The sequence below is a fragment of the Hemibagrus wyckioides genome, linkage group LG08 (genome assembly GCF_019097595.1).
Source record: "Hemibagrus wyckioides isolate EC202008001 linkage group LG08, SWU_Hwy_1.0, whole genome shotgun sequence".
Taxonomy (NCBI): domain Eukaryota; kingdom Metazoa; phylum Chordata; class Actinopteri; order Siluriformes; family Bagridae; genus Hemibagrus; species Hemibagrus wyckioides.
Window position 1 is genome coordinate 1589731 of NC_080717.1, and position 20585 is coordinate 1610315.

General features: G+C 39.5%; 2 protein-coding genes across 3 annotated transcripts in view; both read right to left on the bottom strand.

Annotated features, from left to right (window-relative positions):
- Window positions 1-12509, bottom strand: part of egf (epidermal growth factor) — a 39662-nt gene extending 27153 nt beyond the window's left edge. For both annotated transcript variants that reach the window (XM_058396387.1, XM_058396386.1), the window contains exons 1-11: window positions 11949-12509; window positions 9653-9849; window positions 9099-9280; window positions 6546-6776; window positions 5395-5603; window positions 5070-5171; window positions 4152-4274; window positions 3927-4049; window positions 3729-3854; window positions 3292-3428; window positions 2615-2760 (exon numbers count right to left, since the gene is read on the bottom strand). In XM_058396387.1, the coding sequence (XP_058252370.1) occupies window positions 2615-2760; window positions 3292-3428; window positions 3729-3854; window positions 3927-4049; window positions 4152-4274; window positions 5070-5171; window positions 5395-5603; window positions 6546-6776; window positions 9099-9280; window positions 9653-9849; window positions 11949-12117 (1745 nt within the window). In that variant the 5' untranslated portion in view covers window positions 12118-12509. The remainder of the gene's footprint in view (window positions 1-2614; window positions 2761-3291; window positions 3429-3728; window positions 3855-3926; window positions 4050-4151; window positions 4275-5069; window positions 5172-5394; window positions 5604-6545; window positions 6777-9098; window positions 9281-9652; window positions 9850-11948) is intronic.
- Window positions 12510-13233: 724 nt separating this feature from the next.
- lrit3a (info leucine-rich repeat, immunoglobulin-like and transmembrane domains 3a) lies at window positions 13234-20470 on the bottom strand. Its single transcript, XM_058397728.1, has 4 exons — window positions 19216-20470; window positions 17742-18208; window positions 16150-16455; window positions 13234-15464 (listed from the first exon to the last, which is right to left on the bottom strand). The coding sequence occupies exons 1-4, from the start codon at window positions 19311-19313 to the stop codon at window positions 14467-14469; spliced, it is 1869 nt and encodes a 622-aa protein (XP_058253711.1). The 5' UTR covers window positions 19314-20470; the 3' UTR covers window positions 13234-14466.
- Between the last annotated feature and the right edge of the window lie 115 nt (window positions 20471-20585).

Below are 20585 nucleotides of genomic sequence, written 5' to 3' on the forward strand. Positions count from 1 at the left end.
GGTGTGTGAGGTGTGTGTGAGGTGTGTGTGAGGTGTGTGTGAGATGTGTGAGATGTGTGAGGTGTGTGAGATGTGTGAGGTGTGTGAGTTGTGTGAGTTGTGTGAGTTGTGTGAGGTGCGTGTGAGATGTGTGAGGTGTGTGAGATGCGTGAGGTGTGTGAGTTCTGTGAGATGCGTGAGGTGTGTGAGGTGTGTGTGAGGTGGGTGTGAGATGTGTGAGGTGTCACAGGTGTGTGTGAGATGTGTGAGGTGCGTGAGGTGTGTGTGAGATGTGTCAGGTGTGTGTGAGATGTGTGAGGTGCGTGAGATGCGTGAGGTGTGCGTGAGGTGTGTGTGAGGTGTGTGTGAGATGCGTGAGGTGTGTGTGAGGTGTGTGTGAATTGCGTGAGGTGTGTGTGAGATGTGTGAGGTGTGTGAGATGCGTGAGGTGTGTGAGATGCGTGAGGTGTGTGAGAGGTGTGTGTGAAATGCGTGAGGTGTGTGTGAGTTGTGTGAGATGCGTGAGGTGTGTGTGAGGTGTGTGTGAGGTGTGTGAGATGCATGAGGTGTGTGTGAGGTGTGTGTGAGGTGTGTGTGAGTTGTGTGAGGTGCGTGAGGTGTGTGAGGTGTGTGTGAGATGTGTAAGGTGTGTGAGGTGTGTGTGAGATGTTTGAGATGTGTGAGGTGTGTGTGAGATGTTTGAGATGTGTGAGGTGTGTGTGAGATGTTTGAGGTGTGTGAGGTGTGTGTGAGATGTTTGAGGTGTGTGAGGTGTGTGTGAGATGTTTGAGATGTGTGAGGTGTGTGTGAGATGTTTGAGGTGTGTGAGGTGTGTGTGAGATGTTTGAGATGTGTGAGGTGTGTGTGAGATGTTTGAGATGTGTGAGGTGTGTGTGAGGTGTGTGAGATGCATGAGGTGTGTGTGAGGTGTGTGTGAGTTGTGTGAGGTGCGTGAGGTGTGTGAGGTGTGTGTGAGATGTTTGAGGTGTGTGAGGTGTGTGTGAGATGTTTGAGATGTGTGAGGTGTGTGTGAGATGTTTGAGGTGTGTGAGGTGTGTGTGAGATGTTTGAGGTGTGTGAGGTGTGTGTGAGATGTTTGAGATGTGTGAGGTGTGTGTGAGATGTTTGAGGTGTGTGAGGTGTGTGTGAGATGTTTGAGGTGTGTGAGGTGTGTGTGAGATGTTTGAGATGTGTGAGGTGTGTGTGAGATGTTTGAGGTGTGTGAGGTGTGTGTGAGATGTTTGAGATGTGTGAGGTGTGTGTGAGGTGTGTGTGAGATGTTTGAGATGTGTGAGGTGTGTGTGAGATGTTTGAGGTGTGTGAGGTGTGTGTGAGATGTTTGAGGTGTGTGTGAGATGTTTGAGATGTGTGAGGTGTGTGAGGTGTGTGAGGTGTGTGTGAGCTGTGTGAGGTGTGTGAGGTGTGTGTGAGGTGTGTGTGAGATGTTTGAGATGTGTGAGGTGTGTGAGATGTTTGAGGTGTGTGAGGTGTGTGAGATGTTTGAGGTGTGTGAGGTGTGTGTGAGATGTTTGAGATGTGTGTGAGATGTTTGAGATGTGTGAGGTGTGTGTGAGATGTTTGAGATGTGTGTGAGATGTTTGAGATGTGTGAGGTGTGTGTGAGATGTTTGAGGTGTGTGTGAGTTGTTTGAGGTGTGTGAGGTGTGTGTGAGCTGTGTGAGGTGTGTGAGGTGTGTGTGAGCTGTGTGAGGTGTGTGAGGTGTGTGTGAGCTGTGTGAGGTGTGTGAGGTGTGTGTGAGATGTTTGAGGTGTGTGAGGTGTGTGTGAGATGTTTGAGATGTGTGAGGTGTGTGTGAGATGTTTGAGATGTGTGAGGTGTGTGTGAGATGTTTGAGATGTGTGAGGTGTGTGTGAGATGTTTGAGGTGTGTGAGGTGTGTGTGAGATGTTTGAGATGTGTGTGGATGTTTGAGATGTGTGAGGTGTGTGTGAGATGTTTGAGATGTGTGAGGTGTGTGTGAGATGTTTGAGGTGTGTGAGGTGTGTGTGAGATGTTTGAGATGTGTGAGGTGTGTGTGAGATGTTTGAGATGTGTGAGGTGTGTGTGAGATGTTTGAGGTGTGTGAGGTGTGTGTGAGATGTTTGAGATGTGTGTGAGATGTTTGAGATGTGTGAGGTGTGTGTGAGATGTTTGAGATGTGTGAGGTGTGTGTGAGATGTTTGAGGTGTGTGTGAGTTGTTTGAGGTGTGTGAGGTGTGTGTGAGCTGTGTGAGGTGTGTGAGGTGTGTGTGAGCTGTGTGAGGTGTGTGAGGTGTGTGTGAGATGTATGAGATGTGTGAGGTGTGTGTGAGCTGTGTGAGGTGTGTGAGGTGTGTGTGAGATGTATGAGGTGTGTGAGGTGTGTGTGAGATGTATGAGGTGCGTGAGGTGTGTGTGAGTTGTGTAAGGTGTGTGAGGTGTGTGTGTGGTATGAGTTGTGTGTGTGGTGTGAGGTGTGTGTTTGAGGTGTGTGTGTGAGGTGTGTGTGTGAGGTGTGTGTGTAAGGTATGTAAGGTATGTCAGGTGTATCTAAGGTGTGAGGTGTGTGTGTGTGTATGTGTGTGTCCGGCAGTTTATGTGTGTGTAATGCATGTGAGGTGTGTGTAGGCTCCTGCAGTGTGTGTGTGTGTGTGTACCCTCTGTCAGTCCAGTAGAGTCTGCGGTTGGTCCAGTCCACAGCGATTCCCTCAGGTGAGACGAGGTCAGTGATCAGCACTTCTGTCTCACCTCCATGTACAGACACGCCCTCAATCTGTTTACGCTCTGTATCAGCAAAATACACCTGAACCACACACACACACACACACACACAGAGTTACTTGCACACACACCACCTTACACACAACTCACACACATCTCACACATCTTACACACGTCACACACCTTACACATCTCTCACAACTCACACACACACACACACACACACACACACAAAGAGTTATGTCTGACTGTACAAGACACTCCACTGTTTATATTTTAGATCTGATTGCTGCCTCATGTCACATCCATTATCTGATATATATCTGTGTTTGTTGAGCCAAATTTCCCGGGAGAACAATAAAGAGCATTCTCTCTTTTGTTCTCCAGCTTGAGAACATCAAAATATCTTTCCTCTGTGTGTTCCATGTTTTCTTATCTACTGCACTAAAGTACTACAGTAAGTGACATGATGCTGTAGTTGCAGATCTCGGCCACCAGATGGAGCCAGTGGCACACGTGTGGTGAGGACGAGTCTCTGACATTAGCATGTGTGTGTGTGTGTGTGTGTGTTTGTGTGTGTGTGTGTGTGTGGGTTTGTGTGTGTGTGTTATACTCTGTTCTGCACAGGGTCATAGTCCACAGCCATGATGGAACGTTTCGATTCATTCATCAGACTCCTGCTGTCTGATCCATCCACATTTACACTCCTCACATCCACCATGTTAGCAAACAGCATCAGCGCTGGAGGACCTGTGAAAGAAAGAAAGAAAGAAAGAAAGAAAATATTAATTAGTAGTAATGTGAGTTATTTGGTCGTTCTATAAGAAAGGGAACCACAGCTAACCTCCACTATGAGGAACAGTAGTAAGTTGCTAGGCAACAGGGAAAAGTCTGGAAATTAGACACCAAGTTAGATCAGTCTTATTGTGCAGAGTCTAATTTTTTAAAACATCATTTGATGGCTGATATTTTTTGTGTTTCTGTCTGAAAGCTCACAGAGCTGACCGTGCGTGTGTGTGTGTGTATGTGTGTGTGTGTGTGTGGTCATGCCTGAGGCTTTGCATTGTTTGCCATCTGTCTGTAGTTGGTATCCAGGTTGGCACATACACTCCCACCTCCCAGGCGACAACGTCACACACACCTGACTACAGCCACCTCGGTCCACAGACACACACCCTGAGATGAACAGAGATATGGATTCAGTCAGCACACACACATACACATACACACACACACACACACACACACCTGTGCAGGAACGTCCATCAGGCTTTAGGGAGGATCCAACTGGACACACACACACATCGCCCTCTAGTGTGTGTGTGCAGGCGTGTTCACACAGCGTACCATTCTCCACACATGGCTTCATTTCTAACACACACACACACACATACACACACAGACATAGGATTTATGATATATGAGACCACAATCATTTAAAAACTGAGTGTATTTGTGTGCATGTGTTCTCACCTCTGCAGGTTCTGTGGTCGGGCAGAAGAACGTATCCTTCAGGACAAGTGCAGAAATAAGAACCTTGAACGTTCTCACACCCCAGAGAGCAGCCGTGATTCCACAAAGCACACTCGTTTAGATCTGAAACACAGGGCACAAATACCACTGTAAAAATGAGTCAAAAATTATATCTTAATATATCAATATATAAAGACTACAAATAAATAATTTAATACAAAATTTAAAAATGAATGCATTCAGTCTGTTAACAAAAATAACAAAAATTACAAATAAATAGAAATTATTATTATTATTATTATTATTATTATTATTATTATTATTATTATTATTATTATTATTATTATTATAGTGCTTGAACCCCAAAAAGCACTACTTATATTTAATAATAATAATAATAATAATAATAATAATAATAATAATAATAATAATACATTCAGACATAAATGCATACATATATACATACATACAAGCAGCGATTTTTGGGGTCCAAGCACTCCATCACTTCATGGCAGTAGTATAAATAATGATGTCATGATGTTCAAATTACAAAAATATCTTTTAATTTCATTTAATTTATCTCCTTAGACCCTAAATTATTCAAAATCTATTGTGGATAAGGCTCTGTGGTTAAGCCCAAGTGGTTAAGGCTCTGGATCATTGATCAGAAGATCGTGGGTTCAAGCCCCAGCACCTCCCAGCTGCCACTGTTGGGCCCTTGAGCAAGGCCCCCAACCCACCCTGCTCCAGGGGCACTGTATCATGGCTGACCCTGCACTCTGACCCCAACCCCCAAGGATGGAATATGAGAAGAAAGAATTTCACTGTCCAGTAATGTATATGTGACAAATAAACTTAACAATTTAACTTAAAATGAAGCTCTGGAAATGATTTATTAATATATTTCTCATTCCTTACCTTCACAGTAGTTGCCATGTTTGCTGAGCTTGAAGCCAGGTTTGCACTGACAGTGACCATCAGAGCTGGAACACACATTCACACACCCATCTGTCTCACACACTACACACACACACGACCTTTTAATACAAATCAAATATTTAGTCACAAATTATACACACACACGTCTTCCAGGAAGTGTAGTGTGTAAAGTGAGTGTGTGTGTACACATGTGTGTGTAAAAGCAGTTTAATTTTAGAGAAGATTTCACTTCCAGGTGTCTGGTAAAGCTGATGTAGGTGGTGATGATGATGTGAAAATGAAAGTGAGACGTTTGGTCACTCACCTGGAGTGAAGGCAGCTGGGCTTTCCACCTCAGGCTGAATCGTCGGATGGATGACTTTAACATCAACAGGAACGTTCTGCATCTTTATGGCCTTCACTTCCTTGAGAGGTTCTGCCATGTGCCTCTTTACTCTCATTACACTCTGTGACGCAGGATCCGTCACATACACGTAATCCAAGAACAGGGACATCTTCGGAGTCATTGTTCTGCTGCATTTAACACCAGAATCATGGGATCAGAAGTCCACAAGGACTGAGGGTGCATTCAAGTGGAATGGTTTGAACTCAGGTAGTTTAAATTGTGAGAACGGTGTTGCTAGGCAACTGGGCATGACGGGTGCCAAATTAGCCAACTGATTTAGCCAGCTAGCAAATATCTGTTAAGTCCGTTAAAAGGAACATTGATCAGTGGAGGCAAGATGTCAACATGAACATTTCTCTCAGATGTGGTGGTAAATTACTAAGAAATGTTTTAGCGTGGCTAAAATGACACTGAACAAACACTTCGCCTCAACCGCTCAGTTCAGTCAGAGAGGTCATCATCATCATCATCTTCATCATCATCATCATCTCCACACAACATTTGAACAAGGCTGTTTTTATTTTTTTATTAATTTATTCTATATTTAGCCAATTAAATATATTTTATCTGATTAAAACATTTTCAATAATGTAATTTGTAGAATTAATCCAATCAATTACAGCCTTTAAAAAAATTTATTACAGGTTTTATTCTAAACTTAAAATTTTAAATTAAAATATTTGGAATTTTTTAAAATAAATTTTAATAATTTTTTTTTAACTTTTACAACAATCCCAGATTATGTTATGCATTTAGAAAATAATTTTTCTTTATTAAAAAGACTTTATGATGTTTTAGAGGGAATACTTTAAAATATTTCATTATTAGTTTTATTTACAAATTTCAATTTTATCAAAATTACCCTTTATCTTATTAAATATATGAGATATAATAAATATAATAGAATAATTTTACTTAAAAAAAAACACTAGCTAAAATGATGCGCAGAATAATTTAAAATGAAGTTTTATTTTTGCTAGCAGCATGAGCAGTTCTTGTGATTGAGACTCAGACATTTTGACTGAATATTTGATCTGATTAAATGATTAGCTGCAGGACTTCAGTCTCACCTTAATCTCTGGTTGATGATGTTAACGCCGTTGCCGTTATAATCGCAGGAGCCGAGAGAGCCGAGCTCATTCGCTTCGTAATGAAGAATCCAGAACAGCTTCCTCTCCACCACATCACTGACCAAACACAACAATCTGTCCGAGGTTTTCAACACTGTGGCGATCAGACCTCCGGTCAGATCTGAGCGCTGGATACTGGACAACACGCTGGCTGACAACCAAAACACATATCTGTAATGATCACAAATATTTACTGTTTAATGATGACCACAGGAAACTCAGTTAAAGTCCTAAAACTCTCCATCATCCTCCACCAATAGGAATTCAGTACAGTGTCTTCTTATCGGCTGATTGAAATGGATTATAACATTTTTCAGGATGAATAAATAAATAAATAAATAAATTTAAAGAAAAAATATTTAAAAAAGAAAAATAATAAATTTATATAAAATAATTATATGTAATAATAAATGTATATTAATCACATAATTATTTAATTATCCATTTTTAAATTCATTATTTAATTCATTATTATTCAAACTATTTCCCATAATTATTTCATTACTCTTAATGACTCTAAAATCACAATAATTATTATGATATAAATATTAATATTGTTCTTTCGCCATATTGTAAAATAAATTTAATTTTCAGATTTAAGAATGCACAGAAAATCACATTAGATGATACAATAAATAAATAAATAAATAAATAAATAAATAAATAAATAAATGAATGAATGAATGAATGAATGAATGAATGAATGAAACATTCTTTTTTTTCACACATTCTATTTCTACTAAACAAATCTGCTGGAATTTTCACTACATCATAATCATAACCTCTGCACTCAGAGGTCTATAAACATCTGAGGAAAACTGAACACAGCACGAGATCCAGAGAATCCAAGATGAGCTCATTGTGGCTGTTTCTGTAGCCTGAGTGCTAGCCAGCCGCTAACCCAAAGTGTTTGTCATTTTGGTTAGTAAGTGCCGAGCAGCACATTGAGAGATATCTGTGAGCAGAAGAAGCCTCAGTGTGTGAGACAGGCAGATTTTACACCTACGTGACAGCCATGTCTGGAAAAATCTGACCGTCTGAAGCTAGCACCATCATGCTAGCAGGGTTTTTAGCCGTTTGCTCAGCAGGAGGTTCGGTCATCCGTCATCTGTGATTCAGAATTTAACCAGGATTTAACAAATAGTACACATGTTGTTGTTGTTGTTGTTGTTGTTGTTGTTGTGAGGTGTCTTTTGATGCTAACTGACGTGTGCCTTTTTTTAGGTGTCTGATTTTTTTTGTCTCCATACAACAAACTGTCTGCAGAAATAAAGTCATAGAAAGAAAAATAACACAGGTGCTGTGGAGTGTGAAAGTGCAGACGCTACAGGATCAGGAGCTAATACTCATCGAACATTTTCTCTCTCAGAGTTTGATTAGCTAGATATGCTAACTCATGGAACTTTCATGAAAACTCATGAAAGCTAACGTTTGCTCTTTGTATTTCGATATAATGAAAATAATGTTCATTTTTTGTCACACATTGTTTTTATTCACACTTACTTGGTTGGTGGCTTTTGTGCTGAACTTTTCTTCTTTTTTTTCCTTCTTTTTTGTAAAATTAGTAATTTGACTCAAACTGCCAGGTTGATGAGATGTCATGAGACCAAAACAATATCATGTGACACTCAGGGACCAATCACAGAGAGGTAAACAACGTTTATTTATTTATTTGTATTTGTTTATTTATATATTTATTTGTTTGGATCTCAGGTATCTGCTTCCACGGCCGCTCTGCTCAGTGACGCTGGAAGATCAACACTCTGATTAACGTCACACCTCAGAACGACCTCAGACTCTTTCTCTCTCTCTTTCTCTCTTTCTCTCTCTCTCTCTTGTCTTCTGCCTTCTAGGATTCAGGTTTTTAAGATTTAAACAAACTTTGTGGTATTTGCGCTGACCTTTTGGCTCTCTCTGTTTGACAAGCTGGTTACGCAAACAGGTGTGAGTGTGTGGTTTACACCTTCATACACACGCTGTGGGATATGAAAAGACCTGACCTGTGCTGTTCTAGTAAAATAATCAGTGACAGTGTGGATAGAGGGATAGAGCGGACTTTATCACCTGTTATTATGTTTATATCAAGTCTTACTCAACTCTTTTACCACAGCAGTTTATCAGCAAATATAAGTTCAATAATGACGTGACATTTTATTCATTTATTATTACATTAAATGCCTGTTCTTTTCAGAACAGTTCCTGTTCTTATTTTCATTATAGCAGCTATAAACAGTCTTTCCCTGACCTGTCTCACTTTATTCTCATGTTATCCTGAAACCACTGAGAAAACTCATCAAATTTGACACTGGAGACTCCTTCAAAAAATCTTAAATAAACACCTCATATAATTTTTAATGCTCTGTTATTATAGGAACAATAATAACACATCATTTATTATGAATAAAGAAATAATTTTTTTTTTACTTTTTCAGCTGTCTGCTGTTACAGAAAATGAATCAGTGATAGAAAATAACTAAATCTAAAATTTTTTACCCTGTGTTTGGATCAGTGACCACGCTGCTGGGCTGAGTCAGGTCTCTCAGGACAGTTTTCACGTTGCGTCCATCTGTATCCGCTCTCCGGATCGTCCCGGTTTTCCTGCTGCTCCAGTACAATGAGTTTTCTCTCCAGTCCACAGCCAGGCCTGAGATTCCTTTCCCCAGTGACAGAAGTCTCTAGAAAGATGTGACAAATTCTCTCAGGAACTCAACAACACTAAATAAATCCGAACAGAATTTTTAAAGCTGCACTTTACAGAAAAGCTACTGTTCCTGAATTCATTCATTTATGAATATAACAAATTGTGTTGCTTTAAACTATTTTGTCATAAATTTGATATTTTATGACCTAATAAAGCTACAACAAAGATCAGTTAATCTCAGTGATGATCAATTTAAATAATTTTGTAGGAAATTGGACACATTTTCCAAAGAGAACTGAGCACATGTTTTTATTTGCAGATAAAAGGCTAGGATTAGCATTCATCTTCATCTTGTCCTATAAAATTCACACAATGACATGAAAATTCCTAATGACATGATGATCACCTGAGCGTGTGTCCCATCCAAGTTGACCCGACTCAGGACTCCTGTGTGTGTGTCGACCCAATACACCCTTCCTTCCCTGTAATGGAAGTCCACCAGGCCGTTTCCCACGCCAGAGACGAGCCGTTTTTGACCACTGCCGTCCAAGTCGGTCAGGACAATAGCGTTTCTGAAGCCAACAAGCAAATACGGCTCGGGATCTGTACACCAAACCACATCAGCATTAATTCAGTTACATTGACGTAAACATTAACAATACATACATTACATTAAATCCCATAATTCATTCATAATTATTGTCTTGATAAAGCATGTCTAGTGTGTAATATTATTAAGTTCTGTAAATCTCTATAAATACAGCCTCCTCTCTAGTCAGTATTATTTCCAAATAAATCCTGTAAACCTGAGACCCACAAACTCCTACAACTTTCCTTCCACAAGTTTCTGCTTTTCTCATCCTCAGGTCTAGAAGCTTCCACTCTTCTCATCCTGAGGCCTATAATCTTAGACTTCACCAAAAATCCAAATTCAGGAGGAGCTTTATGTGAAAAGACAAAAGCGCCGTCAGTAAACAAAAGGCTTTGTGGTGAATAACTGGATCTCTGGTTGCTCTGGTGATGGAGATTTTGTGACACTCTTTTCTTCTAAAAAAGCTTTCACACTGAATTATTGTCGTTCAGTGACACACTGCTCCTCGCCATAATGTGCTGAAGTTCACAACCAGCGCCGATTCCTGAGGAAGAAAAGCCGGCGTTTCCCGAGCAACCCGTGATAAAGGATGTTTTCTGTGCTGAACCGAGGCGCTTAGTATTTTACCAACATATCTGAGGCAAAATTTACATCATTCTTCCTACAAAACACTAAAGTGTAATAATACCTCAGTGTTTAGAATATACACACAAACTGCCTTTTTTAAAACAGCCATGTTTTTAAAGTTGTTATAAGATTCAGCCTACAAACATGGCTGCCATGGACTACACTTCCCAGCTCACACACTCGTAGTCCTGTTCACACACTCCTGACTGATCATACACTTCATACACACTGGTCTGCAGTCATAGTATATTAAATAATTAATTGGTCAACACTTCTGAGGTAAATGTTGATATTCCTGACAGATTTCTGTTGGTTTTATTGTCACTGTTACTTAAAAAACCCTATCCAGCCCTAATATTAGCTTAACATTGCCCAGAGCTAATTATTAGCATGATTATTAGCTTATGCCCTTTATTTAAAGTGTACACACTGCTCATAGTGTTCACATTTGACTTGAGGTTCCTCCACATGCTAGAACACTCGGTATTTCCTTTAGCACAAAGATAAGTGTAATTAGTGTCATTTTAGTCAAAGAAACTGCTTTATTTTAATAATCTACCAACAATTCTGAGGTAGATATTGAGGTTCTCTATAGTTTTATGTGCATTTTATTTGTCACTGTGCCTTCACATATTTGTTTAAAAGACTTAACAGACTTAACATGAGATTAGCAAACTAATAGTGTTTGTGTGTGTGTGTGTGTGTGTTTTCTAGTTGCCTAGCAACTGACTTCTCACGTCTTGAAGTACTTTGAAAAGCAAGCCTTTACTTTCCAAGTGTAAAATGTGAAGTCTTTTCCTGTCATGTTATTTAAAGTTCATATTTCTTTAAACATGATATGACTTCATCTTTGTTTTTAGCACATTCTGCTTTAAATTTAACCAGAAACCAGAAACGTTCATTAAAAAAAATAAATAAAAAGATTCACTATTTCTGGATTATTTGTATAATACTGTAATGTGTTTCTAAATTTGGTCTACAAATGTTTGCTTTCATCACCTATTTAATTTTTATCGTGTATTAAATCTAGACTATTAACACTTATCCTTGAAGAATACCAGATTTAAATCAGAAATAGTTGTAGCACAGCTACACACATTTGTTTATATATAGGTGTACGCTGTTACCTGACCCGTAGCAAGTTGTAGACAGGGCCTCTAGGAGGTGACCGTTACATAGTTTCATTAAAAATGGTCAGCTCTTACTGTAATGGCTAACATCTGACTTTGACTCAGTTCATGTTCTGTCATGTGTTTTATTGAATTGTGTTCAGTTTTATTTGTGCAGATGTTATCACACAGAAGTTGTACAGAATTCCAGATGCAGGATTAGATCCCAGAGGTGACAGTGGTGTGGAAACCTCCCTGAGATGACATGAGGGAGAAACCATAAGAGGAACCGGACCAGTCAGACATCCATTTGCTGAAGTTTGACTGAAATATTGTGCATTTTCTCTGAATGATGAGGCGTATATTTTACTCACCCACACAGCTCCGGTTTCCTGATGTCCAGCATGATGTGGATGTATCAGCGTGGCTGTTCTCCACCCAGAAGATCAGGTGTAAAATGGCCGTTAATCTCCCCAAACTCATAATCCCACTTCGGCGTTTACGTGCCCCTGAGATCACTCGTCCCCTGGGAACAGCAGGCATGACCTCCGCACATGTCTACTCCACAAGGGTCAGGAGAGTGTGAAAGGGAGAGGGGACACAGGACAAGTCTCTAGTGACCTACCAGAGAATTTACATTTTACATCCCCGAGCTGGAGAGAATAGTGAGAACATACCACAGCATTCAGGACAAAACCTCTACACACTGCTCAAAACACCATGCTCTCACTCCTCTGTCCACTTGCTCTCTCTCTTGCACACTTCAGTCTGTCCTCTAGCTGTTTTGGAAGCAAAGTATGAAATTCCTGACATCCCCGTGGTGAATGTGACACATGCCGAGGTTCGTCTGCGCTCTGTGTTTTGATATCTATCTTTTTTCTTCCACTGTTAATCTCTGAACCTGCTTTCTGAATGCACAAACTGTCAGCAACTCTGTGTGTGTGTGTGTGTGTGTGTGTGTAATACATTAAGAGGGGTAATTTACTTAGACCACTAGGGACTTATATAAACCAGACCAGTGCAGTTCATTCAGACCTCTCTCACTCTTAGACATGTAAATAAATGTAATACATAAAATGTAATACATAAAATAATAATAATAAATATTCCAAATAACCCCCCCCCAGCCCCCCCCCCTCCCCCAGCCCACAGGACAAGAGCACTTTATCAGACCTGGCCTGTTTTTTGTTGTTGTTTACCCACTCGTCTGCATTATTGTCATTCACATCAACATTGCTGATCCTCCTACCATGGCATGCACACACACACACACACACACATACGCACAATAGCAGCCCTGTGTTCCCACATAAACCAGACAGGACATGTACATGACTTTGCAACTTGTTGTAAGAAAGGTCTGCATTCACTACCTGATTACAGTTTGTTTTTAATTGTAAAATCTCATTTAAATAAATAATAATATATATATTATCATCTATAAAAAATATTTTAAACTTTTTTAACTAAAATTATAAAATGTTAAATATTTCTAGATTATAATGACAACTATTTATTTATTATTTATTTCCATGTTTTGTACTCACTTCAATAATGATGTTAAAAACTATGATGTCATAAAATCTCACATGATCCTATGCAAATGTAGCCAAGTAAATTACAGAAGATTAATGTTCTTCAGTGCAACAAAACTCCATTTATTACTTTTTTTCAGTTTCAGTTTTTTCAGTTAATTAAATGCCAAAGAATTAAAACCCACAAAAACACAGTTTAGCTAAACTCACACACTTGTGGTATATAAGTACATCACATGAAGTAGCAGAGATCCACATTAGCATTTCATCTAGCTGTTAAAAAAATTTGCACACATCTATAAATGAACTAGTAAGTGTAAAGCATTAAAGCATACCATTAAAAAAGAGTTAAATACATTACAAATAAATAAATAAATAAATTATAAACAGTTGGAACTTTTGACTGAACCTTTGACTTTGACTGTCTCTTTGACTGAACCTTTAAGGTTAATATGCAGAACCTCAGTGTTTCCTTACCAGAAATGATTCCATTCTTAGAAAAAGCGGTTCTGCGAAGGCTCTTTAATGATACTTTGGATATATAAGAATATTTCCTTCTAAAAAGTTTCTTCTTGGAACCATTTCTGATAGGACTTGGGTTTCTTTCCTAGAAATGCTTTCTAATAGAACCCCTTTAGAAACCTACACTCTTTAAAAAACGTGTTCTTCATAGGTTCTGTGAACATTTATACTTTCTAAGCTTTCTGAAGTAGATTTGTTTGGAATTATCTCTGCTGTGGAACCCTTTCATAGATGTTAAGAACCCTTAAGGAACCCTGCTAATTATTTTCTAGTTATTTTCTTTATAATAGTCCTTATAACTGATGAGAAATTAAAAAAATTTTGGTTTATTAAAAAGGTTCTTCAAGGGTTCTTTAAAGGGCTATAGCCTCCTTAGAGTTGTACTTGGAGCTTTCTGATAGGACACATGTTAGAACTAAAACAGTTCTTTAAAGGCTCTCTGGATCAGTACACTTATTTATCTTTCTAAATGCTTTTTACCTGGAATAAACAGTAATAGTGATATTTCCTTCTATGGAGATATAAAGGCTCCTCTAGAGGGAACCTGAGGAACTCATCTGGTGGACTTTTTATCTCATTGCATATAAGCAGCTCACTACCAATGGCAGATGCTTGCTGTCAGTGAGGTAGAGGAAAATGTCGCATCAGTCCAATAGCTGTGGAGAGTCTACTGTGTTGATTTAACTATTTCTGTTTCAATATGTAAATTAAGAAAAAAACCATTCTACAGGACAGTGTTGGGAGATCTTCTGGGAGGTGTGATGTGACTACACATAAAAAGAACAGAATTACCACAAAAACCCCTAGTGCTACACTGCTACACACTCACAAGGAGCTAGCAAAGGTACTCGAATCGTGAATTGTCACTTTTGTAGGTCATTTGTGAGTCTATACTTGAACGTGAGCAAAGGAGCATCCTCTCTGACTCCTGGGTCAGCCGTCGTGTCCAGAGATCGCTCGCCTGTCCATTCAGCGTCCTCTGCTGCATCGCCAGAGTCTCAAATTTCACGTAGGTCTCTTTGGAAAGATCATTGTCCATTTGGTTTTTCCTGCTGCTGCTCTTTTTACAGTACAGCAACGAGATCTTGTAGAGAAGGAGAACAATGAGAGGAAGAGCAAAAACACAAGCAATTCCACAGATGATCAGCAGCCACCTGTTTGGTTCAACATCCAGAACGGTATCCAAGGTGCTAAAGTTCACACATTGCTCTTTCCCTCCTTTGGGAACCAAACAGACTGTGTACATCTGGTTGGGAAACAGGTTCTCGAGAAGAAGTTTACCATTTCCAACTTCAGTGTCCACCGTCTCTTTTATCTCCTCTGCATCGTATGGAAAGTATACCACTGATAGGGGCAGTTCAGTGGGAAAGCCCTCACTCATCCACAGCACCACTGCACTGTCTCCTGTTTCCTCAACCACCTCTACATCTCTGAAGTATGAGCTACCCTTCTTACGAATATCCTTGAGGCCATTTTTGCTTTGCTCCATCTTGGATGTATTTCCAGCAGGTGGAGATCTCTGGATGCCTCCACCTGGGCCTAAGTTTAGCTTGTTAGCTATAGATTGCAGTGTAGTCAGAGATGGTTTAGACGTGGTGGTGGTGGTGGTGGCAGAAAGGGAAATCACGGCCTCTGGAACAGCAGGAACAGTCCTGTTGAAGGTAAGAGATGGAGTCGTGAGGTCCATCCCAGCTAACGATAGCGTGATGGAGGCTTCTGCACTTCCAGCAAGGTTCTTTGCCTTGCAGCGGTAAACACCAGTGTCCTTCAAGACAATTTCCTGCAGACTCAGGATAGACCAGCGAACACCTTCACCTGGGGATTCCTGAACAACTGAAGCATGGAAAGAGGAATTACACTCATCGTTAAAAAAATTATTTCCATTTTGTTACTGGTTTTGAAAATGATGGGTTGCTAAGGTCCTTCAAGAAGTAACAGATCTCATACATTTAAAACATATAATATGTTTTCTTTAATTCTTTATAGAAATCATTTACATTAACAAATTAAATTCAGTCATACTTGAGTCGTAAGATTCAAGTAACTTAAAGTGAAGCTTAAAATGTTGCCTGTTGGTGGGGCTACAGGGTTGGTGGTGCTACAGGGTTGGTGGTGCTACAGGGTTGTGAGCAACAATAACTCAATCTGATTTCTTAGGGTTAGGGTTAGGGTTCTCTAAAATGGCCCCAAATTCATGACAACTGGTCACTTGCTAGCTTGTCAAATCATCTACAATGCTGTTGGCTAATGTCAGCTAATGAAAGCCATTTGTTAAGTTTATTAAAGAATTACAGCATTTGGCAGATGCCTTATAATTTCTCTAATTTTATACAGCTGAGGGTTAAAGGGCTCAGGGGCCCAGCAGTGGCAGCTTGGTGGACCTGGAATTCAAACTCACAACCTTCTGATCAGTAACCCAACACCTCAACCACTAAGCTACGACATCCCCGACAGCAGACCACCTATTAAAAGCTGTAGTGCCCTCTAGAGTGTGCAGTGGACTGGAGCTGATTGTTACCAGGGTTACTGAGCGCTGACCCCTCCTCTCTGCTCCACAGCAGGGTCGGGGTTGGATATCCCGTAGCGTCACAGCGCAGGAGCACGTTACTGCCGAGGGAAGACATGATCTTCGTGGCTGATGTCATCACTATCGGTTTAACGCATTGATCCAGTTCTGCTCGTTTAAACAGAACCCCAGCCAGGTTCTCCGGGCCACTGCAGGTCACCAATGGGTCCATCAGCACCACAGGAGCCTCGGCCATCTTGGACATCTCGATGAGTTTGGACATGTGGCAGTCGCAGTACCACATGTTGTCCTGGAGTCCTAGAAACATTGAAGGTGTTTATGTTGTGTTGTTTTTTCTATTTTATTTAATTACTTTGTCTTTTCTGTATTTTGAATAAATGGTTAATAAAACACTTTTGGTGATTTCTGATAGCAAAAAAAGTCTGAATTTTTCCAACAGCAGACCCAAGCATTCTAGAAAACGTTATAAACTAGTGAATTAGCCAATTAACCTCCAAAAGTCCAAAATAATAACGCTAAATATTACACTGTACAAATAAAGCAGGTAGATATATTCACCAGCAAACTTTCTAACAATATATACAACATTATTCTGTAAATAAAACTGGTAGCCAGGTTTGCTAGCAAGGCTAAGAATGGAAGAATAGTTGTTTGAGAAAGATTCTTTTAGCATTAGTATCTTCTTACAAGTAAAACCTCTGTATGTCTGAACCTGACTGTAGCTTCTGGAAGCTCATGTTGTCATCTGAGGCCTACAGGAAGCCGTATGTTAAACATCCTGAAGTGTTTCCAACACAAGCAGTAAAAGGCCAGGTGATTTACTTCAGCAGATCATCATTCATAACTCTGTCTCTAGGAGAACCTCAGGTTTGCTGACAGTAAACACAAAATATGTCGTTTGCCTGAAGAACAGGAACAACTGTATGGAGAAGAACACCAAGGTGCAGCTGATACTTTCCATAATCCTTTAATCACTCTTCCTCATGTACGGTTCCTTTTAGTGCTTCCAGTCCAAAATTTAGCAGCACCATGAAAAAAAGCACCACATAGGTTCCTTATTATTAACACGAAGAATATTTGACTGGATATTTGACATTCTGCTGATGATATCATGCAGGTTATGTGATAATCACCTGGTTCATTATGTTTACACGAAGTCTACAGATCAACTTAAACCTGACTGGCATGTGGAAACTGAATTAACAGATTAAGCTGTTCTTAAGTGAGGTGAAGCATGCACACACAGAAGCTCCAGTTATCTTTAGCCACGATAAACCCACTGCAGAAAATCAAGCAGGTCAGATACGGTTAATCGGATCCTCCAGGGTCTCATGAAGGGTTTTGAAATTACAAGCCCAGAATTCTTCTATTAAACTCCTACCTTTTAAGATACATGTGAGATCTGTACTCATGAACCACACACACATGAGCGGAAAAGGGCTATGGTCAACATCTCTGACATCACAGTTCCCCACATTCTGATTCTGAGGAGCATTAACTGAAGCTCTTCAGTGGCTCAGTGTACCCCCTAAACCTACTGTGAATCCCTTATCATCATCATCATCATCATCATCATCACTCACCCAGTATGATCTTCTGAGAGGAACTGCCTGTGGGAATCACTCTGGAAAAGGGACTCCAGATGTCCAGAAGGTCTGAGGGTAAGGTGATTAGCTTATTGCTGGAGATGTCCAGGTAGGTGATGTTCACCAGGTAAGCTGCAGCTTCTACAGGAATGCTTGTTATTCGATTATTGTGCAGATCCAACGTCCTGAGAACAGGCATTTCTCTGAGGGCCTCCCAGGGGAACATGGAGATCTGGTTTCCATCCAAACGGAGCTCATGCAGGACGTTCAGGTTGTAGAAGCTGGAAAGATCCACAGAGCTGATGGAGTTGTAGGTGAGCCACAGATACCTAAGATCGGTCAGGTAGTAAAACGCCTCATTTTTTACTTGACGCACCGCTGTTTTCTCCACACGCAGCTTCACCGTGTCCAAAGGGACATTGACGGGGATCTCGGACGTGTCGGGGTCGTTACACAGCACCGTCCTGTCGGGAGATTACAAAAAATCTGTACATTCTATTGTACAGTGAAAATAAATTCCTAATGTTAAAATTATTTAAGAATATTTATGCTAATCAAATGTGCTAACAAGACATGAGAAGATTTTTACACAGCCATAAGGCTTTGTTTAGCATTTAGCTAGCTACCTAAGGTAACTTGGAAAGAATTTTTGAAAAGTAAAAATAATCAGGTTGCTATTTTTTTGTTTGTGTTTGGTTGTGCTTTGTTTAAATTATTAAATGTAGAATTTTTTTAATTGGATTTTATTGTTTTATTTGCAAAAAATTATTTTTAATAATTTGTTAGCTCTCTTGAAAACCAAATTCATCTTTATTTATTGTATTTATAGAAAATATGCACAGGATTTCAGATGTTTTATGTTATTATTTTTATGAATTTTAATATTTTTATTAAATTTTTTGCATTTACATTTTTGCTTGAACACACATCATCATCATCACCATCTTCACCACTTTTCAAAAGATACATTTATTTAAAAAATAATTTATTTTTATAATGATTTATTATTTTTTTTATTCTTTCTTTTTTAAATTCTTTTCTTTTTATTTTACAGTGGGCTTTTCTGTAGAAGATGTTTCTATCTAAATATGTCAAAATACATAACAATATTCTGTCCTGTTGCTAATATTTACAGTTTATAGAAATTTAATTGTAGCTTTTAAAATACAATTAAAGTAACAAAAAAATTAAATAAAAAGTTATACCCTGCTTTCTTTTCATCTCCATAATAAATACTTAAAAATTATTTTAAAATCCTGCACTAAAAGTCGTGATGGAGCTGATATCGCAGGAATGGAAATGATGCTGTAAATTCATATGAATTCTATTATTAATTATTAATTACATATTTATATTTTTACAACTATTTTTACATTTAAATCAGAGAAATTCAGCAGAAGTTTGCTTCAAAACTCCATCAATAAAAAAACTCTCCCTCTGTGTGTGTGTGTGTGTTGTGTGTGTGTGTTACCTGGTCCCGTGGAACACACAGGTGCACTGTGAGGGGCAAAAAGGCTGCGCTACGCTCCAACAGCACAGCAGCACCTGAAACGCCAGGATACACCGCATCCTTCACTGAGTCCCACACACACTCACACACATCACACACACACAGACACACACACACAGTTTCAAACACACTCGGGAATCCACGCTGAAGGCGAGCGGCTCTTCATCCTGCAGCTTCACACTGAGACGAAGAGACGGTATGCAGGTGAGGATGGATTACAGAGGATTTCTAACAGAGAGAGAGAGAGAGAGAGAGAGAGTGTGTGTGTGTGTGTATGTGTGTTAGAAAGGAAAGGTGATGACCTTTCAGGACAAACTAATCGGCTAACAGAGGTTCCCCAATCATGTGACCTGATTCTGTTTATTTTCTGTCTGTCTCTGCACTCTCTCTCTCTCTCTCTCTCTCTCACTCATTCTGCATCTCTCTCTCTCTCTCTTTCTTTCTCCCTGTATCTCTCTCTCTCTCTCTCTCTCACTCTCTCTCTCTCTCTTCTATAAAGCTGTGTGTATTAGCTGTAAGTATTTTATACAGCACATGTAGTTTGTACATACCCCTCACCTCCAGGGGGAGCACTTTAAACATCACAGTCATCTAACACTCCTTCATCATCCTCCTACACAACACAAGAGCTCTCTGGGCTTCCTCTTCAAAATATACCTGTAGGTGGAACTGTGGAACTGGAGAAATCGCACCTAGGTGTGTGTGTGTGTGTGTGTGTGTTCCCAGACTCACACTCAGTGTTCAGCCAGGATTCACTGAGAGTTTGACCAAAAAATGTAAAAATTAACTGACAGATTTTTACAAAGGAAGAGTTTTTTTACTAAGACAGAGAGAGAAAGAGAGAGAGAGAGAGAGAGAGAGAGAGTGACAGATGAAGAGAAGGAGAGAGAGAGAGTGAAAGAGAGAGAGTATTAAATAGTTCTACTTATTAAATAGTTCTACTTATTTAAATTAAAGTGATCATCGTTTCTTTTTAAAACAAACACAAACCCATCTTCAGTATATCAGTGGAGTGATGATGCTAATGTTGCTAATGCTAGTGAAAGCCAGCAGTTCAGTATCGGAGCACAGAGAGAGAGAGAGAGAGAGAGAGAGAGAGTGACAGATGAAGAGAAGGAGAGAGAGAGAGTGAAAGAGAGAGAGTATTAAATAGTTCTACTTATTAAATAGTTCTACTTATTAAATAGTTCTACTTATTTAAATTAAAGTGATCATCATTTCTTTTTAAAACAAACACAAACCCATCTTCAGTATATCAGTGGAGTGATGATGCTAATGTGAGAGAGAGAGAGAGAGAGAGAGAGAGAGAGAGAGAGAGAGAGAGAGCACAG

What these genes read in the sequence shown, in the direction of transcription:
- lrit3a (XM_058397728.1), bottom strand. Translation starts at nt 19,313, where the DNA reads ATGCGGTGTATCCTGGCGTTTCAGGTGCTGCTGTGCTGTTGGAGCGTA. An exon ending in TGTGTGTTCCACGGGACCAG is followed by an intron (nt 18,209 to 19,215) that starts GTAACACACACA and finishes ATCTCCCGACAG; the next exon opens with GACGGTGCTGTGTAACGACC. An exon ending in CTCTCAGAAGATCATACTGG is followed by an intron (nt 16,456 to 17,741) that starts GTGAGTGATGAT and finishes CAATGTTTCTAG; the next exon opens with GACTCCAGGACAACATGTGG.